General features: G+C 41.3%; 2 protein-coding genes across 2 annotated transcripts in view; one reads left to right on the plus strand and one right to left on the minus strand.

The window, feature by feature from the left end:
• The window catches only part of LOC146610168 (solute carrier family 26 member 6-like), a 31389-nt gene extending 29245 nt beyond the window's left edge, over nucleotides 1–2144 (plus strand). The window contains exons 14-19 of the mRNA XM_085344951.1: nucleotides 740–832; nucleotides 991–1101; nucleotides 1195–1503; nucleotides 1589–1643; nucleotides 1863–1993; nucleotides 2118–2144. Of these exons, the coding sequence (XP_085201077.1) occupies nucleotides 740–832; nucleotides 991–1101; nucleotides 1195–1503; nucleotides 1589–1643; nucleotides 1863–1993; nucleotides 2118–2144 (726 nt within the window). The remainder of the gene's footprint in view (nucleotides 1–739; nucleotides 833–990; nucleotides 1102–1194; nucleotides 1504–1588; nucleotides 1644–1862; nucleotides 1994–2117) is intronic.
• A 2279-nt stretch (nucleotides 2145–4423) lies between these two features.
• Nucleotides 4424–17154, minus strand: LOC146610171 (sodium- and chloride-dependent creatine transporter 1). Its single transcript, XM_085344470.1, has 14 exons — nucleotides 17124–17154; nucleotides 15525–15821; nucleotides 12194–12325; nucleotides 11775–12111; nucleotides 11370–11502; nucleotides 10094–10228; nucleotides 9875–9978; nucleotides 6928–7052; nucleotides 6706–6818; nucleotides 5771–5911; nucleotides 5221–5323; nucleotides 5032–5132; nucleotides 4784–4954; nucleotides 4424–4562 (listed from the first exon to the last, which is right to left on the minus strand). The coding sequence occupies exons 1-14, from the start codon at nucleotides 17152–17154 to the stop codon at nucleotides 4434–4436; spliced, it is 2052 nt and encodes a 683-aa protein (XP_085200596.1). The 3' UTR covers nucleotides 4424–4433.
• Nucleotides 17155–19551: the final 2397 nt, after the last annotated feature.

The following is a 19551-nucleotide window of genomic DNA, read 5'->3' on the forward strand; positions in this document are numbered from 1 at the left end:
CCGCTACCCCGGGTTGAGCCCCCCAAGGAAAATGCCTCCGGGGAACCCCCCGACGCCCTAAGCCTGTCCCTACCCCCACACCAATCACAACAGTGAAGGCGGGACCAAACTATCCATGATTTTTCAAATTGACTGTTTAACCAAAAAAGCAGCAAAAATAGTCCAGCGCATTATTTTTTTATTAGCATGCCAAATTGCAGCTACTTAGTTGCATCCTTTGACATGTTAGTTTTGAATGTTGTGCTTGGTTAACTTTTAGTGTCAAACAAGCTTTTGGCAAATTTTAAAATATTTTAATTTTCTTGTTTTTATGACAGGTGGTCAAACATGTTTGTTAAGCACTTCTGTATTAAAGGGTTTCCTAGACAAAAAAACAAGAGTAAACCTTGGCATGTTTGTTTAAACATTCAGATTTTTTTCCTAAACGTCTTCCTCCTGGAGCTGTAATCACAGCTTCACAGAATTGCAGACTTTTAGTTTTAACTAAATTAGGTTGTTCCCTTTCCATTTACACCGATTGCAGTAAGGTGGCAAGCGTGCAACTACCTTCTCTAGATGCTAATTTGTTTTGATTTACCCTGGTAGTGGGGCACTGTGAGTAAGGCTACATCTACTTACAATCATTAAGTGGTAGAGGAGCTCCGTTTAGTCAAACAACATCTGAGGAAAGCAGAAACTGCAAATGAAATAAGAGCAGGGTGTGAGTTTCTTAAACCTTCTAATGTGTGATTTCATGCAGGCAAAAGAGATTCCTGGAATTAAAATCTTCCGTTCATCTGCAACTATCTACTACACAAATGCCGAGATGTTCTTGGAGGTCCTGCAGGAGAAGGTATGTGGTTGCGTGTTCAATAATCTGTGCTCTGTGTGCGTATGTGTGAAATCTGCCTCTGCTTTCTACAGCACCCTCAATTGCTTTCACTATCTCTCTCACTCTTCTCACTTTCTCTCCTCTTTCTGTTTTAATGTGATGCTTGGCTCTTGTTGCAGACTGGAATCGAGATTGGGAAGCTGCTATCAGCAAAGAAGAAACGAGATGCAAAGCAGAAGCGTAGACAAGAGAAAGAGAAAAAGAAAACCAAGAAGGAGGCAAAAAAACAAGTATGAGATCTGAAATTAAGGTTTTGCTAATTCTTCCAAAATATATCAGTAAGTCAGAATCTTTAGTCACTAAGTTGCACATTCTCTTTAAAGGAGTCCCAGATGAACATAGAAACTGTCTCTGAAAGAACAAAAGGAGAGAGAAACGGGAATAGTGTGGACTTTAGCATGACAGAAACAGCTACAGATGGCCTTCATAAAGGCCAAATGAACTTGGCTTATGAACCTGACATAACCATGTCAGATTCAGACTCAGCCACAGGTTCTGACCACATCACAGAGTTTTCTCGGCACGGCGATGAAGAGAAAAAACGGGCCTGCAAATCGGGCACGCACAGCATCATCTTGGACATTTCCACAACCAGCTTTGTGGACACAGTCACTGTGAAGACACTGAAAAATGTATGTGTGTGCCTGCTGAAATGTTATCATTTTTCTAACGGATGACAAAGAGAGAACTAACGTGAGATTTGTCCTTTTCTCCCAGATTTTCAGGGACTTTGGAGAAGTTGATTTGGACATCTACTTAGCAGGCTGCCAAGGTAAAGGACACATCGGACAAAAACAGAGACAGAGGGTTCTCCTTAATGCTGAATTAAGGCACTGAAGCTTAACATAATGAATGCGACAAGGTCATAGCCTCGGTGGAGCCCTGCTACGCCCTGTCAGATGACAATGACACATGAATATTTATTTAGATGACTACAATATGCTCTCTCATTGTCATGCATATTTCTCTCCATTTATGTGTGGTAAAACAGCTTGTGTCGTGGAACAGCTGGAAGCAGCGGATTTCTTCTCAGCCTCCATCCCAAAGAGCCGGCTGTTTATCACCGTCCACGATGCAGTGCTTTATATTCGCAAGAAACAGTGGAAGGCTTATTTTGTGCTTGTGGGTCACCATCAATACTTATCACACTTTTGACTTCTCTGTTTATTTATCACTTGCCATTGAAGAAATACATTCTTTGAGATATTTTCACACATTGAGCTCTGGATCTTCCAATTTCTTTCAGGATGTGTCCCGCAACACCCAGATGTGACCAGCAGGGGTCAGATTCACTCAAATTTAGCCCTCTTCCTCCTCCTCTTTTCAGGCTGCTTTCTGTTTCATCACTCACCATCGTCTCCTCCCCTTTCAGTAAAGGGAGAATGAACCACCTTGACATGGCGCCCGGTTGCTATGGAAACATAGGGAGCGGTTGCTGTGGCAACAGGCTTTTTATGATATCCTCTAATGAGATATACAGCAAGACGTCACTGCAGCTCTCTCACACTGTGTTGCATGCAAGGGACAGGGAAGGGGCGGGGCTTTAGTGGGAGAATGTAACAGTGGACTAATAGGAGTCTGTATTTATAGCCAGTGTGAGAGAGCAGAGTGTTAGAAAGAAAGGTTGACCCCAGAGGGACACTCATATGTGAGAGGCGTGCATCTACCAGTTGATATTTTTTTAAAGACAACAAAAGCCAAAAGTCTCCAACGCATAATCAATAAAATCTGAACAGTGTTACTGTTTAGCTGTGCCCCCCCCCCCCCCCAAAGCCTTAATTCTTACAGTACCCCTTCCCAAAGCCCGCAGTAATGAGCTGAATGGCATGCATTGTGTAATAGCTGTTACATTTTAGAGTAACAAAATGCGTGTCCATTTACAGTCATTATTTACATGTGTGGTTGCTCTGACATCTTGAGCTCCCTTCTATTTTTGGGCTGCGTGTCATCTGCTATTGCTCCTATCAGAAGCTAAACAGTGCGCCTATTTAGAAGCTAAATGAGAATATGATTTGCTGTCTGTGTGCTGATAACTGCCTGCTTTTTTCCCTCATCTTTTACTTTTTAGCTTTCAAAAATGTAGGAACTGTATTTGATAGTGCACAAATGTTTAGACAGCGTACAATGTGTATTTATGTGTAAACTGTATAATAGACATGTTTATGACTCTTAATTAATGAGATGCTAACAAAATAAATGATGAGCCTGCAGGAACACTGATAAAGGTCTAAGCTATTTTTTTAACTACCTGGATGTTAACTAACGGTGGTCCCTGAGGACCACAGGTGTATGGAAATCGGGAGGACATTATGAGGGTTAATGAAATGAGACCAAACGGAGCAGCAAACTGAGGTTAAACATTTATCTCCATAAAACAAACAGTCCAAAGACCACTGAATGACATCACAGTGGCTTCATCCATCTTTTACATACTAAACAATCGTCCCGATTTCCATACACCTGTGGTCCACAGGGACAAAATGTCCCAAGGACAACACAAAGGTTAAAATGTTGAAAACATTCAGTTGTTGAACATCTATGGAGTTTGTTTTTGTTTTTCTGTACTTTCTGTACATATCTTATTTGAATAAAAATGAATGAGAATGTAAATAAAGACCCATAAAAACACATTACATCCATCTTTATCTGGCCATTTATTGCATCTCATCAGGCGTCACAGCAATTCTCTGTCATCCCAGCCTCCTGCTCTTTAAACAGCTCACCCAGAGGTTTCTCTCCTTCTCTTCACATGGAAATAATAATCATCATCCCCTCCAAATATTAACACTGATTCACAGACCGTACAACACACTGGATACTTAAGTTAGTTTATAATACATAGCTGGAATTGGTGGTGCATTGCTTGTCATGATAATTTTAGTTTTTAACTAATGGAAGTTGTTTTTTTGTACAGTTAATTCACAGAGAACAGTTGGCAGGAAACAATGGCTGAAGGCAATGTTACATATAAATGGAAAATACCATCGCCACAGACCGTGGCCCACGGTCTAACGCAACACCCGTTCACACAGACACGCACACACGCACGGGACATGGGTTATAAACACAAGGGCACAGGCATACGTGCATCTACACACATAAGCATTCAGACCGTGGCATTATCAGCAGCAGATATGAGGTCTTTAATTTTAAAACAACTCATCAGACTCTTTTAAGTTTATGCTCATTGAAGATGGCATGACTGCTTGGGTTGAGTGAGGCTGTTAAAACGTGGACAGGAAGGCGTGGAAAGGGAAGATATTGCAAACTACAAACTACATCACACAGACAAAGCAATACAGGACAGAACAGCACAAACGCAGGAGTGGGACAGAAAGAGAGGGGCAAGCCAGCGAGGTAGAGTCAGAAAACAGAGCAGAGGGTATATCAGCATGTGATGAATACATGGTTGTTTTTCTCCAATCTAATCTTTGGTCCATTGTCCAGGTCTTTCTTACAGTTTTAAAGTGGAAGGGTGTGTAATTAATCTGTAAGTTTGTTCGCGTATGTACGTGTCTGCTGCTGTCAAAGATGACCCTTTTGTTCTGTGGAGCTCAACTCATCAGATGACACTCTCAAAGAGCAGCGTCCCCTTGGTTCCTGCAGGGGGCAGCAGTTTGGCCTCACTCTCAGGGGCCAGGTACTCCAAGTGATGTCTGCCCCAAACTGGTGTGGTTAGGTGCTGCCAGCGCTACAGAGTAAAAACACAATGAGATGGTTTTTTTGGGACGGGACGGACAATTTAGTTTTCTGCAATAAGTCCTCTTTAATGATTAATGAGGAAATCAGTTGAACAAATAACTCATAGATGAGTGATGGCAACATCCAAGGAGACGCATTCCTACTGATCAAAAGTAAACAGAAACAGGAGAATGCAAGTGAACAGACATGCCAGCACCCATGAACACTGACCTCCCGCAAAGATCCTTTGCAGCGCAGTAGTTTGTAGAGAACAGTGACAGGGATACAGAGCATGGAGGATAGGGCCAGCGCCCAGCCAAGTGCTTCACCCCAGATGGGGTATGTGTACACTGTGTTGTAGGTCAGGGGCTTGTAGTTAACCACATGGAACAGGAACACTCCCTATATGAATGCCAAGATATTACTAGTTTTCCACTTGCAGATACAGTTTACTTAAAAAAAAATGAAGTAGCACGTACCACACAGACAAAAGGTGTGATGTAGGACCAACACCACTTCATATAGGGTAGGGGCTGATAGCCGATCATACGAGCCACATCGTCCATGAAACGGTCTGCGCCTGACAGGGTAATGTAAGGATGTTGTGAGAATGCCCTGGACAGTGCAGTTTGTATAATTTGTGCTGTGTTTGTGCAGCGCTGTCTCACCATACACCCATGCAACCACCACACACTCCCAGAAGGCCTGCCACAACAATGTGATGCCACTGGCAGAGTAGTAGTCAAACAGCTGGAAGACATACATCCCTCCCTGATAGAAACGGTGAGAGTAGAAGACCATCAGAACCATCCTTTTAATAATTCATAACCCATTTCAGACATGCAGTTCCTTCCGTTAATCTTTCCACAAATCTAAAGTGAAAGCTATGTCTGAATGACAGAATGCATTCACTCTAACAAATTTAGGAGCACAGCAGTGGTACAAGGCTAAAAGGGCCAATATGTGAGCAGTTGGTTTCTAAGAGTGGTTTACAGTTCCAATTACAAGTTCCAACAAGCACATTTTATTATTAGTAAAAGGAGGTTATGATGCAAATGTTGAGAAGCTCCATAAAGGACACTTATCTTTACTACAAGACTGGTAAGAAATTAAATCTACCTAATTAGAATAATTAGTAATCTACAAATAGCTAACTAGAAAAATACCTAATTCTGAAGAATACAACTAAATGACATTTAGTCAAAAATTTGACTTTACCTCAGTAACCATGGACATGTCAATGAGGAAGCAGATGATGCAGCAGATGGCAGCTACTACCTCTCGCCGAAGCGAGCCCAGGGCAGATTTTGGGGGCAGCATGTCCATGATTCCCGTTATCAAACCCTCAACCCCGACAAACTGGAAATGAAAAAGAGGGAACGTAGAGGAACAAAAGTGAATGAGAATTCTTCGACTCTGTGTGTGTTAGTATTTTTGTCTGATATCACAGACACATTAAATATCACACAAAAATATCCATAAAGGTGCAGAAATGAGCTAGTTCTTGTTTCCAGTACAGAGGTGGACGCTGTGTCATCCCACCAACTACTCTATAAACTCCTCTTTCAGACAATCGTTGTACATCAGATGCAGTGAAGTGACACTTAAAAGTTTGCAAGTGAGCATTTTATCATGAGCCGTCTCCCTGTTAAAGAATGCTTATGCGTATCTCTTCGAAACATATTACAGCAACCATAAAGAGTGGAGCAGATAACAGCTGCGAAGCTATTTTTACATTATTTAACAGAGATGGCAGGATATTCATAGGCTATGCCAGTTAAAAAAAAAAAGAAGGGAAAGAAAAGGGAGAGAATTGAAAATGAGAGTAAATGAATGGAGAGCAGACAGACGCTCTCTGTGTGAATCACACAGAAGCTCATTGACAAATCCCTGGGCTGTAAAACAATGGATGTAGGCAGTGGCTCAAACAGACACACAACAAACAGGCAGCTGAGAAATGCAATCCTAAAACTGGTATTTCAGGCTGTTTCTGTCTCTCTTTGGTGAATGAAAGAATGATAGAAAAAGAGAAGGAATTAGATTGACACCAAAAAATAAAAGCACGTAAGATTCAAGTAAAATTAGTATATATCTTGTGTAAGATGAGTTCTTTCTCCAAAATTATGATATAAAGGAAAGTCAGTCATTAGTACCTGACTGTCCAGCCCCAGTATGAGTAACATGAAGAAGAAAAGTGCTGCCCAGAGCGGTGCCAGAGGCATCAGAGTCACAGCCTTGGGATAGGCTATAAAGGCCAGGCCTGGACCTGCACATTAAGAAACAGAGCCATCACTGTGGACATGTGGCTCTCACTGGTGATGCTTATTACTTAATACAAATTGCACAGCGTTTCAGGGGGGAAGGTGTATTCATACCACTCTCGGCTACTTTACTGATGTCCACTCCTTGTTCTGTAGCCATGAAACCCAGCACAGAGAATACCACAAAGCCGGCAAAGAAACTGGTTCCACTGTTGATGAGAGCGAGCACAAATGCATCCCTACACAGAAATACAGAGAAGAAGAAAAAAAACAAGGCAACTATCACATAAAATAAATGAAATGAGATAGAAGGATGCATTATATTGTGCTGTAACATAAGGCCTGTGTCAGAGACTCAAGACACTGGCATAGAGAGTAGAGATGGGCCGGGAAGCTAAACTGGGGATCAATAGCAATTTCTCTAAAAGCAGATGTTGTCTTTGCAGTTGTCAGGTGGAGAATAGAGAGCAAAGAAGCCTGTCTCAAGGTCACGGATGATACAGAATGAAAGGAAAATATCCGATATCTATGATGCAGTGATGTTAGGAGATTCGAATGAGTATTACGTCAACAACGTCTCTGTTATCTGCCTACACGGTGAGCAGGATTCCTTTGTTTATTCTGACAAGTCTAACCAAGAATGCTGACTGATATGAAGAATGTACAAACAGCAGTTGCATTGTGATGATTATTATAACACTGTTACACAAATGCTTTCAACAGCAATTCAGTCCATTCAGTCAACACTATCTGTACGAATCTGAGGCAGCGCACAAAAGCATGTGTGTGGATGTAAACAATCAAAACAAGTCAGAATGACAGTTTGTTTTAAGAAAGCAGTCCGTAATAAGACCCTACCTGTTCAAACAACTTAAAGTTATAATAATAATGTACACTTTTATTGATCCCCGTGGGGAAATTCTTCTCTGCATTTAACCCATTCACTCAGTGGGCAGCCACCAGTGCAGCGCCCGGGGAGCAGCGTGTGGGCATGGTGCCTTGCTCAAGGGTACCTCAGGGTAGCCGTTCAGGGGATTCGAACCCCTGGCCTTCCGATCACGGGGCAACCGCTTTACCTACTGAGCTATCCCTGCCCGCTCTTTATGGAGCCGCTCTTTGAGGCTGTAACTGTCATCACACACCAGGAAACATGGCTGTTAAATGCTGAATTTAAAAAGTTATACTCAACATAACAGAGCTGCTACCATCTATCTAAAACCACGCCTAACTTTACTTTTGTTTTTTAGCTTACTATTTATGTGTAAACACTGTGTAAGTATATTCAGAGGATCCAATCACTCACTCTAATAAACTACTTATTTTTTATAAAATACTAGAACTGTTCATCTTTTGGTTATTAAAAAGTGATGTTAACTTTATCTACAATAAATGTCTAAAACTTTATTTACATTTCCTAATATTCCACAACTTATAGATGGACTTTCAAAAAAACTGTATTTTGTCTGTCATTTATATCTGTTATTTCTTTATTTTATATGAATTTTTCCCTTGAAGACTTCACTCTGTGTCCGTTTTTGAAATTCCTGTGTTGGCTAGCGAGGCAAAAAAAATACATACCTGTATCTATACCTGTAGCACGCTTGTAAATGATTAAACTTTTGAAAAAAGCTCAATAAGTGGTTTATCAAGCTCAATCCAGAACAGGTTATCGCCACAGGCTAAAAATAAAATAATTGCCAGCATCACTACAGGGGCAAATTTCACTGGCCGGTTCTCACCCCCTTGCATGTGTGAGGTTTTTGCCCTCATAGCCAAAAGGTTGGTTGGACCAGGACTTTGGTGCAAAACAGTGTGCTGTTTCTTTGCAACTTAGGCACCAGAAACTGCTCGATAAAACTGCATTTTCCTGTCATAGCTTGAAGAGATATGTCAAATGATCATAAATATTAAATGATATATATGGAAATATCCAGTTATTCTTGCTTGCATCACTACTTGGCTGTTTTTGTGCACAGCTAGCATTCTTAGGCTGTGTTTATATGAATCAGCAGAGGAATTATTGCATTATGGCCAGGAATATGTTTTGCGAGGTCACAAGGACTGTGACCTTTGACTGCTATATTCTAAACAATTCACACCTGAGTCAGTAAAAGATTCTCTTATGGCAGTGTGTGCACTTTGGGGCATATAAGTGGTGAACCAACAGGTGGAGATGCTGATAGTTTGATCCCTAAACAGATCATTAATCAAGCTATGTTTGCTTTACTTTTAAAGCAAGAAATCTGTAACCCAGATGCAAAATATACTACATGCTGAACTCTAAGAATAGCTTATAGAAATCTTGCCATCTATTTCTGGGCCTACTTTAATGTGTGTAAGAAACAGGGCTGAAAAGCTCTCATGTGAACTCATTTTTCAACTTGTGGTCAAGAGAGGAAAAAAATGTGGCCCATACCGTTAAGTGCCCTCTAAATAAGTACGTGCTTGAGATTTACAAAAATAAAATCCTTGTTACTACTGTGTAGCCAAATACCTCAAAAGGCTCTTAATAGGTTTACGTATCTGTCTCTTCTGGCTAAACATATGCAAGCTTACAAACCAATGAAAACTTTCATTGAAGCCATGTGAGAGTTTTCATTGAGTGCATACTTGATATTCTACATTTGTTGGAAATGCATAAAGGGGTGTTTGCTTGAAGATAAAATAGATCTCTTATATATTTACGACTATTTATGACTGTGAATCTTCGATCAGACTTCTAATGCACAGTGTTTTAGTCTAATAGTCATAGTGGTGTTCAGAGAAAAGATCAGATCTTACAATAAAGCATTCAAAGTGCAAGTGAGGGAATGTTTCAGATCTTTTTGGGTCTTCATGTGATCATTAGCAAGGTCAGACTGAGGTTGCGCTTCTCCCTGTCATTGGGTGTATAGTGAAAGAAAGCCTATTTGTAGTGGAAATACATTTTTTTTTGGTTTATTTTAGTACTGAAGTCCACAGTCACATGAAGCAGAATGCAGATTCAGGCTATGACTTTGTGCTGATTTTGGCCCCCTTTCAGTGACAGTAGCGTCTGATTCTATGTTGTGTATAAACTCACTGGTAACAGTTGTTATGGAAGCGATTGTAGCTACCCAGCGCAGTCAGGGCACCTAGTCCGATGGCATAGGAGAAAAAAATCTGAGTGCCGGCATCTATCCACACCTATTATAGAAAAGACACGTGTGAGTAATTTCCCCCCAAATTTGTTTTGACTTACATTTCTTAGATGTCATTTGAACAGTTCTTATCCAAAGCAAAGCTTATGCAAAAGTTAAACCTGTGCTTCTCCCAGTTTGGACCAGTCTGGTTTCAGGTAATAAACAATGCCATCCAATGCTCCAGGCAGAGTGACCCCATGGGCAAGAAGAACAACCAGAACCAGGTAAGGGAAGAGAGCTGTGAAGTACACAACCTGCAGAGAGATAAAAACAAGACCTGTTAAGCACACCTCTAAATACTTTTAGGAACATTTCTGGGACATACTTGGGGTGGGGAGGTCAAGTTTGAAGACTGTGCAGTAACTTGCATTGAGTGAAAGGAGAAAACTAAACAGTTGGGCCCCCATATTAAATGAACAGGTTAGCTGGAAATGCTTAATGCTTATCAACATGGTTCATCAGCTTATCTAGCTGGGCCTAAGCATGTTTTTATCACTTTGATTAAACAATTACCTGCTTTGCAAATACTCGTGTCATAAGTAGAAGCCCATTAGGTCCTTCCTGTAGTAGATGTGTAATGAGGCCTGTCATATTACTTTGGAGAAAAGGTAGCCTGTAAATGGAAAGCCAGATATTTTGTAAACCTCCTGCAATAGCAGGGGGTTTTGGCAGTCCTTTTCAGAATGCAGTCTTTGTCACATTATACAGAGAAAGTCACAGCTTGCTACCTTGCTACCTTATAGAAAAATCAAGTCCAAGCTTCAGTATGGTGAGAGCAAAGCAGTGAGAAAGCACATATTTGCCTTGATCTAGGGGAGAACATGGACAGAAAAGCCCCTTTCCAGCTTTCAAACATGGTGGAAAGTTACTAATCGGCTTATAGCTGGCTGGCTCAGTGGCTTTCATTATTTTTCCCCTCTTTCTATGAGCTTTGGCTACTCTGGAGACACAAGTATGCAAACACACACATCTCAATATGCTACAGCATAAGGAGATTCAAAAGAATGAGGAATGGGCTTTTTTTTTTACAAAACGGAAGGCTGAGCAGTCTGTATGCGGAGTGTTACATAATAAAGATTTAGGGATTGCAGCCCGAGTGAAAAGATATACAGAATATGACTAACTTTTAAAAGAACAAGAGTATGCATATATTTAGAGTAATTTGTGTTTCAGTCTAGACACTGATCCCCACATTACACTAAAGCTGATTTGGGGTCAAAGGGCAAAAATGCTGCAATTATTTAAATCTTTCCATGAAGCCGTTCAAACATTAGACTGCACTCCATGATCCCTGACAACCTTTTATGTGCAGCATACTAACGGATATAAATATTAATCTGCACTCAGCCCTGTAACATTATGTATTTTGTATTGCACAGGCAGAAAATACTTTACCTTGCCAGTAGATTTAACTCCTTTCCACATACAGAAGTAAACAATGATCCAGGTGGCTATAAGACACAGCACCATCTCATAGCTTATATCACCGGGCTCGTGCAGCCCTCCAGACAGACGAAGAACTTTACGTCTAGAAGAAAGAACAAAAGATGTGAAAAACATTGTTTCCAAACACAACAAAGACATTTAAAGCTATGAGGTAAATAATGTTCAAATATAAAGTGCACAGCTGGATTTCAATTGAAACTATATTTCCTTATACATCCTGCAAATGGCATATAAATGCCAGCAAAACTTAAAATAAGATGCATTTTGCAACTGGTAAAAAAAAAACCTGTGTGCACAGCCTTAAAAATGTACTTAAAAACTGCAGAAAGCCTGCTTAATCAAGGGATGACATACTCCCAAAACTCAATGACAGGAGAACGCAGGCCCTCAGCATCCATGCAGCTGCCATTGAGGAGGAGCTGGGCTGAGGAGAGGTTCAGCGGAGATGCGGAGGAGAAGAGGCTGGAGTTGGTGGCGGCAGACGATGGTAGAGCAGGCTGGGCAGTACTGCGGTTGTGGCAGGTGCGTCGAAAGTCCTGTGTACAGTTGGGGGTGTTCCAGGGGTGTCCGCAGGTGGCCCAGGGCAGTGGGTTAGTGAAAGAGTGAAAGAGAAAGTAGAGGCCCCACACCAGGATCATGATATAGTAGGTGTTACAGAAGAACACGATCACCATTGAGGCCAAGCCCAGACCTAATGAAGGAGGAGAGGTGAGCTCTAAATCAAAAAATGGTGGCTAGATTTATAGCTTTTCAGATAAATGTGTTGCACGTACCTTTAAAGAGGGGTGCGATGTTCCAGGCAGAGACCCCTCCCTGCTTCATGAACTGTCCCAGGGCAATCTCCAGGAAGAAAACTGGGATGCCCCCGATGAACACAATCAACAAGTAAGGGATCAGGAAAACCCCTGCAACACACGGCACTCATATTCATCACGGACAGGTAGAAACAGTGTTCAATACTGTACTATTGTAATATTAATATTGTTTAATAAACACAATGAATGCCTCATGTGCTAAATTAAACAACTATGAGAAACTTTGGAGAAATACATTACTTAATTTTTTCATGTTTAAAAATGTAAATAGACCAAGGACTGACTTTGAAAAAGAAAATTAGCAAAGCCGCACTCCCACAGACGTTATGCTAGGAAGCATATTTAGAGACAATTAAATGCTATTCATTAATATCTTCAAATCTTCAACTAATTATATCATTAACATTAAATTCAACTAATTCATATTATAATTTATTCTAATTTCAACTGCAGAATTAACAAATTCAGGCTCTTTGAATATGTGTGACAATGAAACAGGCAGAAAACGTGACATGAAAGTCATGTTTAATGTCTTTAAGAATGTGCACACACACCAACAAGGCTCATCGTAATTAAACGTTCAGCTCAAGAAGAAACGGTTAAAAGGAGGAAGAAGCAACACAGAACACGGGGGGGGAGTCAGGGAGGAGGACAGACAAGCCCACAGATAAAAGCTGCGCTGAAAGTCAGTGTGGGAGACAATGTCTCCCGCGTGCAGAGGCAACTGCACTAGTTTGTCCTTGAACTCAAAAACTGCAAGGTGAGGAGACAGAAAAATGGGAATGTGAGACGACAGTGGACTCAGATGGGAATTATTAGTCCTGATAGAGACATCTAGGACTTGTTTTGTTTTGATCGGCAGCAGCTGGCTCAGAGCAAGTGTTTTCTATAAATAACTTCATTTTGAATTCTAACACTGTAGCCTACTCTGATGAGGAAGAAGAAAACATAGCAAAAAGGTGCAAAAAAGGCAGCACAAGGAATTTACTTCCCTGTATCTACCTGCAATGATTTGGGTGGAATAGTAATAAACATAACTCGGTTATGCCACCACAGCGTGCAGATGGGAGTGGAGTCACATGACCAGCTATGACGCAGAGCAGAAAGAGGCCAAGAAGAAAGGAGGGAAAGATGGACAGATTACCGGAGAGGCTGGCAGAAAAATTGGGACATCAACGTGTCAGAGGTTCAACAAATAACAAAAATGACACACAAAGGCATTGACCTGGTTCGCTGTGCAAATGCTTTACAATTTCTCTCTCATCCGCTTCATTTTTCTTTATGTGATTCTCTGAGAGGAGAGGGCTGTAGCCATATAAGGAAACATTCGTGAGCGAGAGTCTAAGAGAGAAAGGGGTGGGAGACTGAGAGAGATGCAGAAAGAGGAAAAGAGAGAGAAGGGGAGAAAGATGCGATAGGACGACTGAATGGAATGAGTGGAGAAAATTCTTGTGCTGACATACCCAAACAAATTGGCCAAATCATCACGCAACTGCATCCTTAATAGGCTTAAGTAAATCCTCTCTAATCATAGCTAAACCGGACACATCAGGCCTAACAGCTGGGTTACAAATAAATCGATGAGATTGTCTGGGCAATAATTTTGTGTATTCACCTGTTATTGTCTCCAGAGGAGCGTGTCCTTGTTTCACCAACAAGCAGTGCTCACTTAAAGCCTCAGCTCTTATCGGATACTTTTTGTTGAGTTACAAGGTGTACCCTGGGTTGGTCAAAGGTGGAAAGTGAAGTACTGTAGCGGATGTTACTGCGCTGACGCGGAGGGAAAGGACGGGGCGCAGTCACAGGACGGTTATTGTGTGACATATCCATATGCCTCCTTATCAGCAGGCGGGTGGGAAAGAGCACCTTTGTTTGTCTCATGAGCGCTGGGCAGGAACACAGGGGGGTGGACTGTGTGAGGCAGGCTATTGTTATATGATACCAGAAGGTGGGTATCAGAGCCACTCGTCACAAGACACATAGATGGGAGACAAAAAGGGCTGGACTAAGACACACAGTCTCTCATTTAGTTTTACTTCAACTAAACACCTCATAATAAAATGAAAAGTGGGTAGGGCAGAGATAAGAGAGATAAGGAAAAAGTCTAGGCCAAAAGCTGCAGTCAGGTCAGGTAACGAGGGAACAAAGTTGGCACAGATGAAAGGAGGACTTGGAACAGCTCAAATAACATCATATGCCAACATAAGGAAGAGGAAGATCGTAGTGCAGCTCGGCCTAAGTCTGCCTATGAAGCAACAGGCAGCTATAATAAATATGGCGATATCACATGATGGGGCATGGCTTTTGAGCTACGTGTTCACAGCCACGCAGGCCCTGCTTTGTCTAACTTTATCTCATCGCATTGACTTTCACGGTTGTCCTTCTGCCTATCTGAGTTTATTTTCACTGCTGAATGATCGTTCAGTTAGAGGATCATACTTTAAAGGATCACTGAGAAACTTTGTTTTTTCCCCAGAATCTCTTTTTTAAATAGACGTTTCATTTTGATACCAAGCTAATTGTAACTCGTAATCTTTTTTGCATTAAATAATATTTTATAAATAGATACACAGATGGATAAATACTTTATTCATATCACCATGGAAATTGTTGAATTTCTTGTTGCTGAATATTGTATTCATAGTATTTTAATAATTATAAAGAGGTCAGTAAGGACTTAGTCCCATGGTGGTTTCGTGGCTAAATGGTGGACTTTTTCACCAGCATTGTGACCCTCAGGGCTGATAGCTGAGCCACCTTTTCTTTGCTATACAAGGGCAATTATCATGGTATAATTTTGGTATAATCTTTGCAGATGGCACCAGTAGTGTGAAGTGAAGGAGCTCCTAAATTGGTTATTTTAAATGATGCATCCATGAAGAATGCATTAAAAGAAAAGAGCTTCAATGTATTCAAACTGGACCCTAACTTTCTCTTATGGAAGCTTTTTTCTTAGTGGTAGCTTTTTTTCCTTAGCTTTTAATACCAGTCATTTATCTATTTTATGCTATGGCTGGAACCTATCCCACCAGACAACAGTTGGAGGATAAAGGGTGCCAGTCCAACAGAGACATCTACTACCAATTTAGAATCGCTAATTAGCCAAACATGCGTGTCTCTCATCTGTGCTAGGAAGATAATGCATACGGAAAGCCAACCAGCAGGTTTGCACCTGTAACCTTCTTGCCCTCTGCAGCAGTGTTAAACACAGAGCCACCATGCTGCTGCTCAGTCATACACACTTAACGTTTTACTCAGAGTACATTTACACAGTGCTCTGGGAGCTCACCTCCTCCATTTTTGTAGCACAGGTAAGGGAACCGCCACACGTTGCCCAAGCCAACAGCAAAACCCACACAGGACATGATGAAGTCCATTTGTCTGGTCCAGGTTTCTCTCTCCGCTGCTGGTACTGTTACAGACCCATTTCCAGCCGCAGTATCGTCCTGGGTCTGCGTTGGGCCACCCCCTCCGCCGTCATCGCACCCTGAGCCCACCCCAGGCACAGGCACCAGAGGGCGAGCTGATGCGCTGCCCTCCTCCTCAGACAGTATCCCTGTGTCCAGCTGGGGAACACTGATTTCACCTGGACAGAAGAACAGGGTTGATTCAAAAACAAGCACAAAGATATGGAAATGACTAAATGGCATTAATATAACAACAGCATAAAATATTACAACACATCATCTGGCAAGTATACAGTTTCAGATCTTTACATCACACGTCAGCACTGGGGACAGACAAGCTCTGGTCTCTTAGGCCACACTCGTGCTGAATAGAGAGAAAGAGAGGCTGCACGCTTTCCATTCATTAAAATAGTCAATGCAAGCTTGGCCAGTTATTACGTACTTTCCCCCCCAGCGGTAACAGGAGTGTAATACATCTTAATATACACATACATGAGATTTGTTTTTGCAAACTGCCCACATTCAGTTGCAGTTATACTGTCATCACTGCACCCTCCCCCGATGTTCATTCTCTCTGTCTCACAGACAGACTGATTAGCGTGCTGCGGTACAACACGGCATAAAGCCGCCTCAAGGTACAGCTCAAGCTCCCCTGCTACTTACAAAGCTTTTCTTCTTTCTCATGCGCCACTCAAACACAAATGCAACGTGGCTCTTAGTGTCTTTCCACAATATTAGAGTGAGCCGCTCTTTGCTGGATTCAAAGGCAGCTGAATCCAGATCAGAGCAGTTTTGAGGGGGTGTGTGAGCAGAGGATGAGAAAAGAGTGGGGAAGGTAAGGGATGTGAGCATATACAGAGCAACCTCTCTTTTAAGGTTGCTCTGTGGTTGAAGAATCATCTGTGTGAGGAAGAGCTTCCAGTCAAGAAAAAATCTGCCCTTAAATAAAATGGCCATGCCTCAAGGACATAATGCAGAGACAGCTGAAGTTTTTAAAATGCTTGGCCAAGAAGGCACCTGGCGGGCAACACAGGTATACACTGTCTGTCTTCACCACAGATCTAAGTATTTTGCATCATATCCTTGAGGCACATTAAATTCATAAGCTGAACGCTGAATGACTATACCCTGACATGAGGGTCTTCTGTATTCACCACCAGTGAACATCTCTAAGGCTACACTGGCTTAGAGATGTAGCCTTAGAGACTCAAATACCCTTAAATGACTGGCTTCTGGTCCCATGTTTATTTATATTTCCTCTCTGTACAAGCATGATGCAGTAAAATAATAGATTTGAAGCAGGTTAAGCGCAGCTGGTGTGTGGAAGCTTTTATCGTCATCCAATAATGTTAAAACTGTGGCAGAAGCAGGGATGCTTTAATTCACCTACTTGTGTTTATGTTTTTAGCTAGTGGCTGACTCATATGGTACCCTACCTAAGAAGTCATTTTTAAGCAGTGGAGGTCGTACGTCATACTCACCTTGGCTGTTCTCTTCCAACTCAGGTGACATACTGCTGAGTGGCGGCACAAAAAATGTATATATATATATATATATATATATAGATAGATATATGTATGTGTGTATATATATATATATATATATATTTATATTTTTTAAAAGCGCAAGCTGGCTGTTTTTATTTAGCCAGAAGCAGCTGAAGTTTTTAAATGCCTGGCCAAAGAAGGCACCCGGCGGGCTCAGAGAGGCAGACAGGGAGATGCAACCACACTGTTCAGTGCTCCAGTTGTCTCTTTTTTTCCTTTTTTTTTTTTTCTTTTTTGATCTTCTGAGTTTGTTATTTCTCCTTCTTGAAAAAAAATCTCAGTTTTTTTTTTTCAATTGCTTCACGTTGGAACCCCTCAGCTCAGCCAAGAGATGGAAAATTTCACAAAGCGCCGCGGTCAGTTCAGCCGTTGACAGGAGGAGATTCAAAAGCAGTCCACGAAGCACTTGAAGGTAAGCCTGAAGAATCTCATGGATAAGAGCTAAATGAAAATTATACTGCGCCTTAGGGTAATGATTTTTGTGTTTAAATCGCCCAGTTACAAGTCCATTATCCCGAACGGTATGCCGCAATTCGACGGACGAAGAATGTGACCTGCTCCGCGGTCCGTTAGCTGTGACCGACGCTTCCCCCGCCTCCTCCCGCCGTCAGCTGACGTGATTGGCTGAGGAGAGCCCAGTGCGGTGTGCACAGCATCAGCAGCACAGCATTACTACGGCATGTCAGCCCGGCAGCGTGAGCCTGTGAGTCCTGAGTCAGGGCAACAGAACCCATATCCGTAGATGCGTCTTCACAAGCATTTGGAGATCCGCCACGACAGTGTAGAAAAACAAACAAACAAACGTAAAAATGTTTTAGGTGGTTCCAAGATCCAGCCGAGCTGTGCGTGTTTACAGCACGCCAGTCAAAACGCTAGAATTCTCAGGTGTGTGCACACTCAGAGGTAGCCTACGCATTTAGATTTCTCTAGAAATTCAGTTTTATGTAATCGCCTGCAGATTGTCGTTCACTGTCACTGTCAGAGGTATTTCTGCGTAGTTACGGATCTGCTTACCAAGATACAAATCTCAATACACCCCAAAGATAAATATAGATTCAGAGATTTGTTTTTAATTTATTTTTCACATTTAGAAATATGAGCTTTAATTCATGCGAGCAAAAATTTTAATGCATGACAACTTTGAATGAAGACTGAAGATTGCTGCCGTTTTAATAAGAGGCTTGTTGGTTTTCAGTTAGTTTCGATTGGAGTTTTCTGAGACACGTACAGCACCTGTCTGCCTACAATGTGAAACCTCCATCACCCAACGTCAGTAACGCATATGCGCTGACGTCATCAGCTGGTCATCCAAAGGGACTATTGCCGACAAGTTCCCCGTGTATATCACAACTACCTCATATTCAAGTCACAGACATAACTGTACATGTTGTTGGCGACATCTAGTGGCGATTCTTTATATAACATGATGTGAGCAGTTACACAACACCACTAATATTTTTGTACCACTGTTTTGTATACTGTATTTAATGACATATCAAATACAATAAAACACAGATCCACCGCAACATCAAACTTTTATAAATATGCATTCATTTAACTTAAATCACCAGACGGTGACAATAAATAACACTGAAATAAATAGTCTCAGACAATTAAACACGCTTTGAGTTGTGAGAATAAAAACACACAAGTTGAAATACTAGAAAATCTAATTTAAATTACTCCTGAAGGACTGGCCTTGTACAGCCAGTGTGACAAGTGATCATTCTATACAGTATACAAGATTCCTGCAATCACCTTATTAAATGACACATCATGACGAAAGCTCATTTTCACTGTAAGGAAAACTGATGAACAAAATAGACATACAAGAGTTCACAGGAATTTCCCTCGGTAACACATTCACTTATGTATACTGTGATGAATATGGCTTGTAACAAAAGGCTTGAATTCCATAACAATAAATGACATAGACCTGCAAGAGGAGGAGCAGCGTAGTAAGCTTAAAAGGAAGGGAGGTAAGCAGACTTCTCTCTTAATAAACATAACTGCATCTTTTCCTGTTCACACATGGACCCCATATATAATCTATTACTCTACATTTGTAAGGCTTGATTTTCATAAAGAATGGCATTGCCTCTGTTACATTTATTTGTACTTGTTAACTGTGCTATATAAATATGCCTCCATAACTGCAAATTAAGCTCCCTAGTAAAATTCACTAAACATGCAAGACAGAGATATGTGGTGCTGTTTTGTGCAATTTTTAATCTGACTACAACATCTGGCAATGTTAAAATAAACAAACAAAAAAAACATCTGTCAGAACTCACTGGCTGCAATGACGCAAAACTGACCTAATTTTAAAATTAGAATGACTTTTCTCAATAAAAACAGCCAG

Source organism: Diplotaxodon limnothrissa, linkage group LG20, assembly GCF_057381915.1.
Source record: "Diplotaxodon limnothrissa isolate DT_005_m linkage group LG20, D_limnothrissa_male_GT1.1, whole genome shotgun sequence".
Lineage (NCBI taxonomy): Eukaryota > Metazoa > Chordata > Actinopteri > Cichliformes > Cichlidae > Diplotaxodon > Diplotaxodon limnothrissa.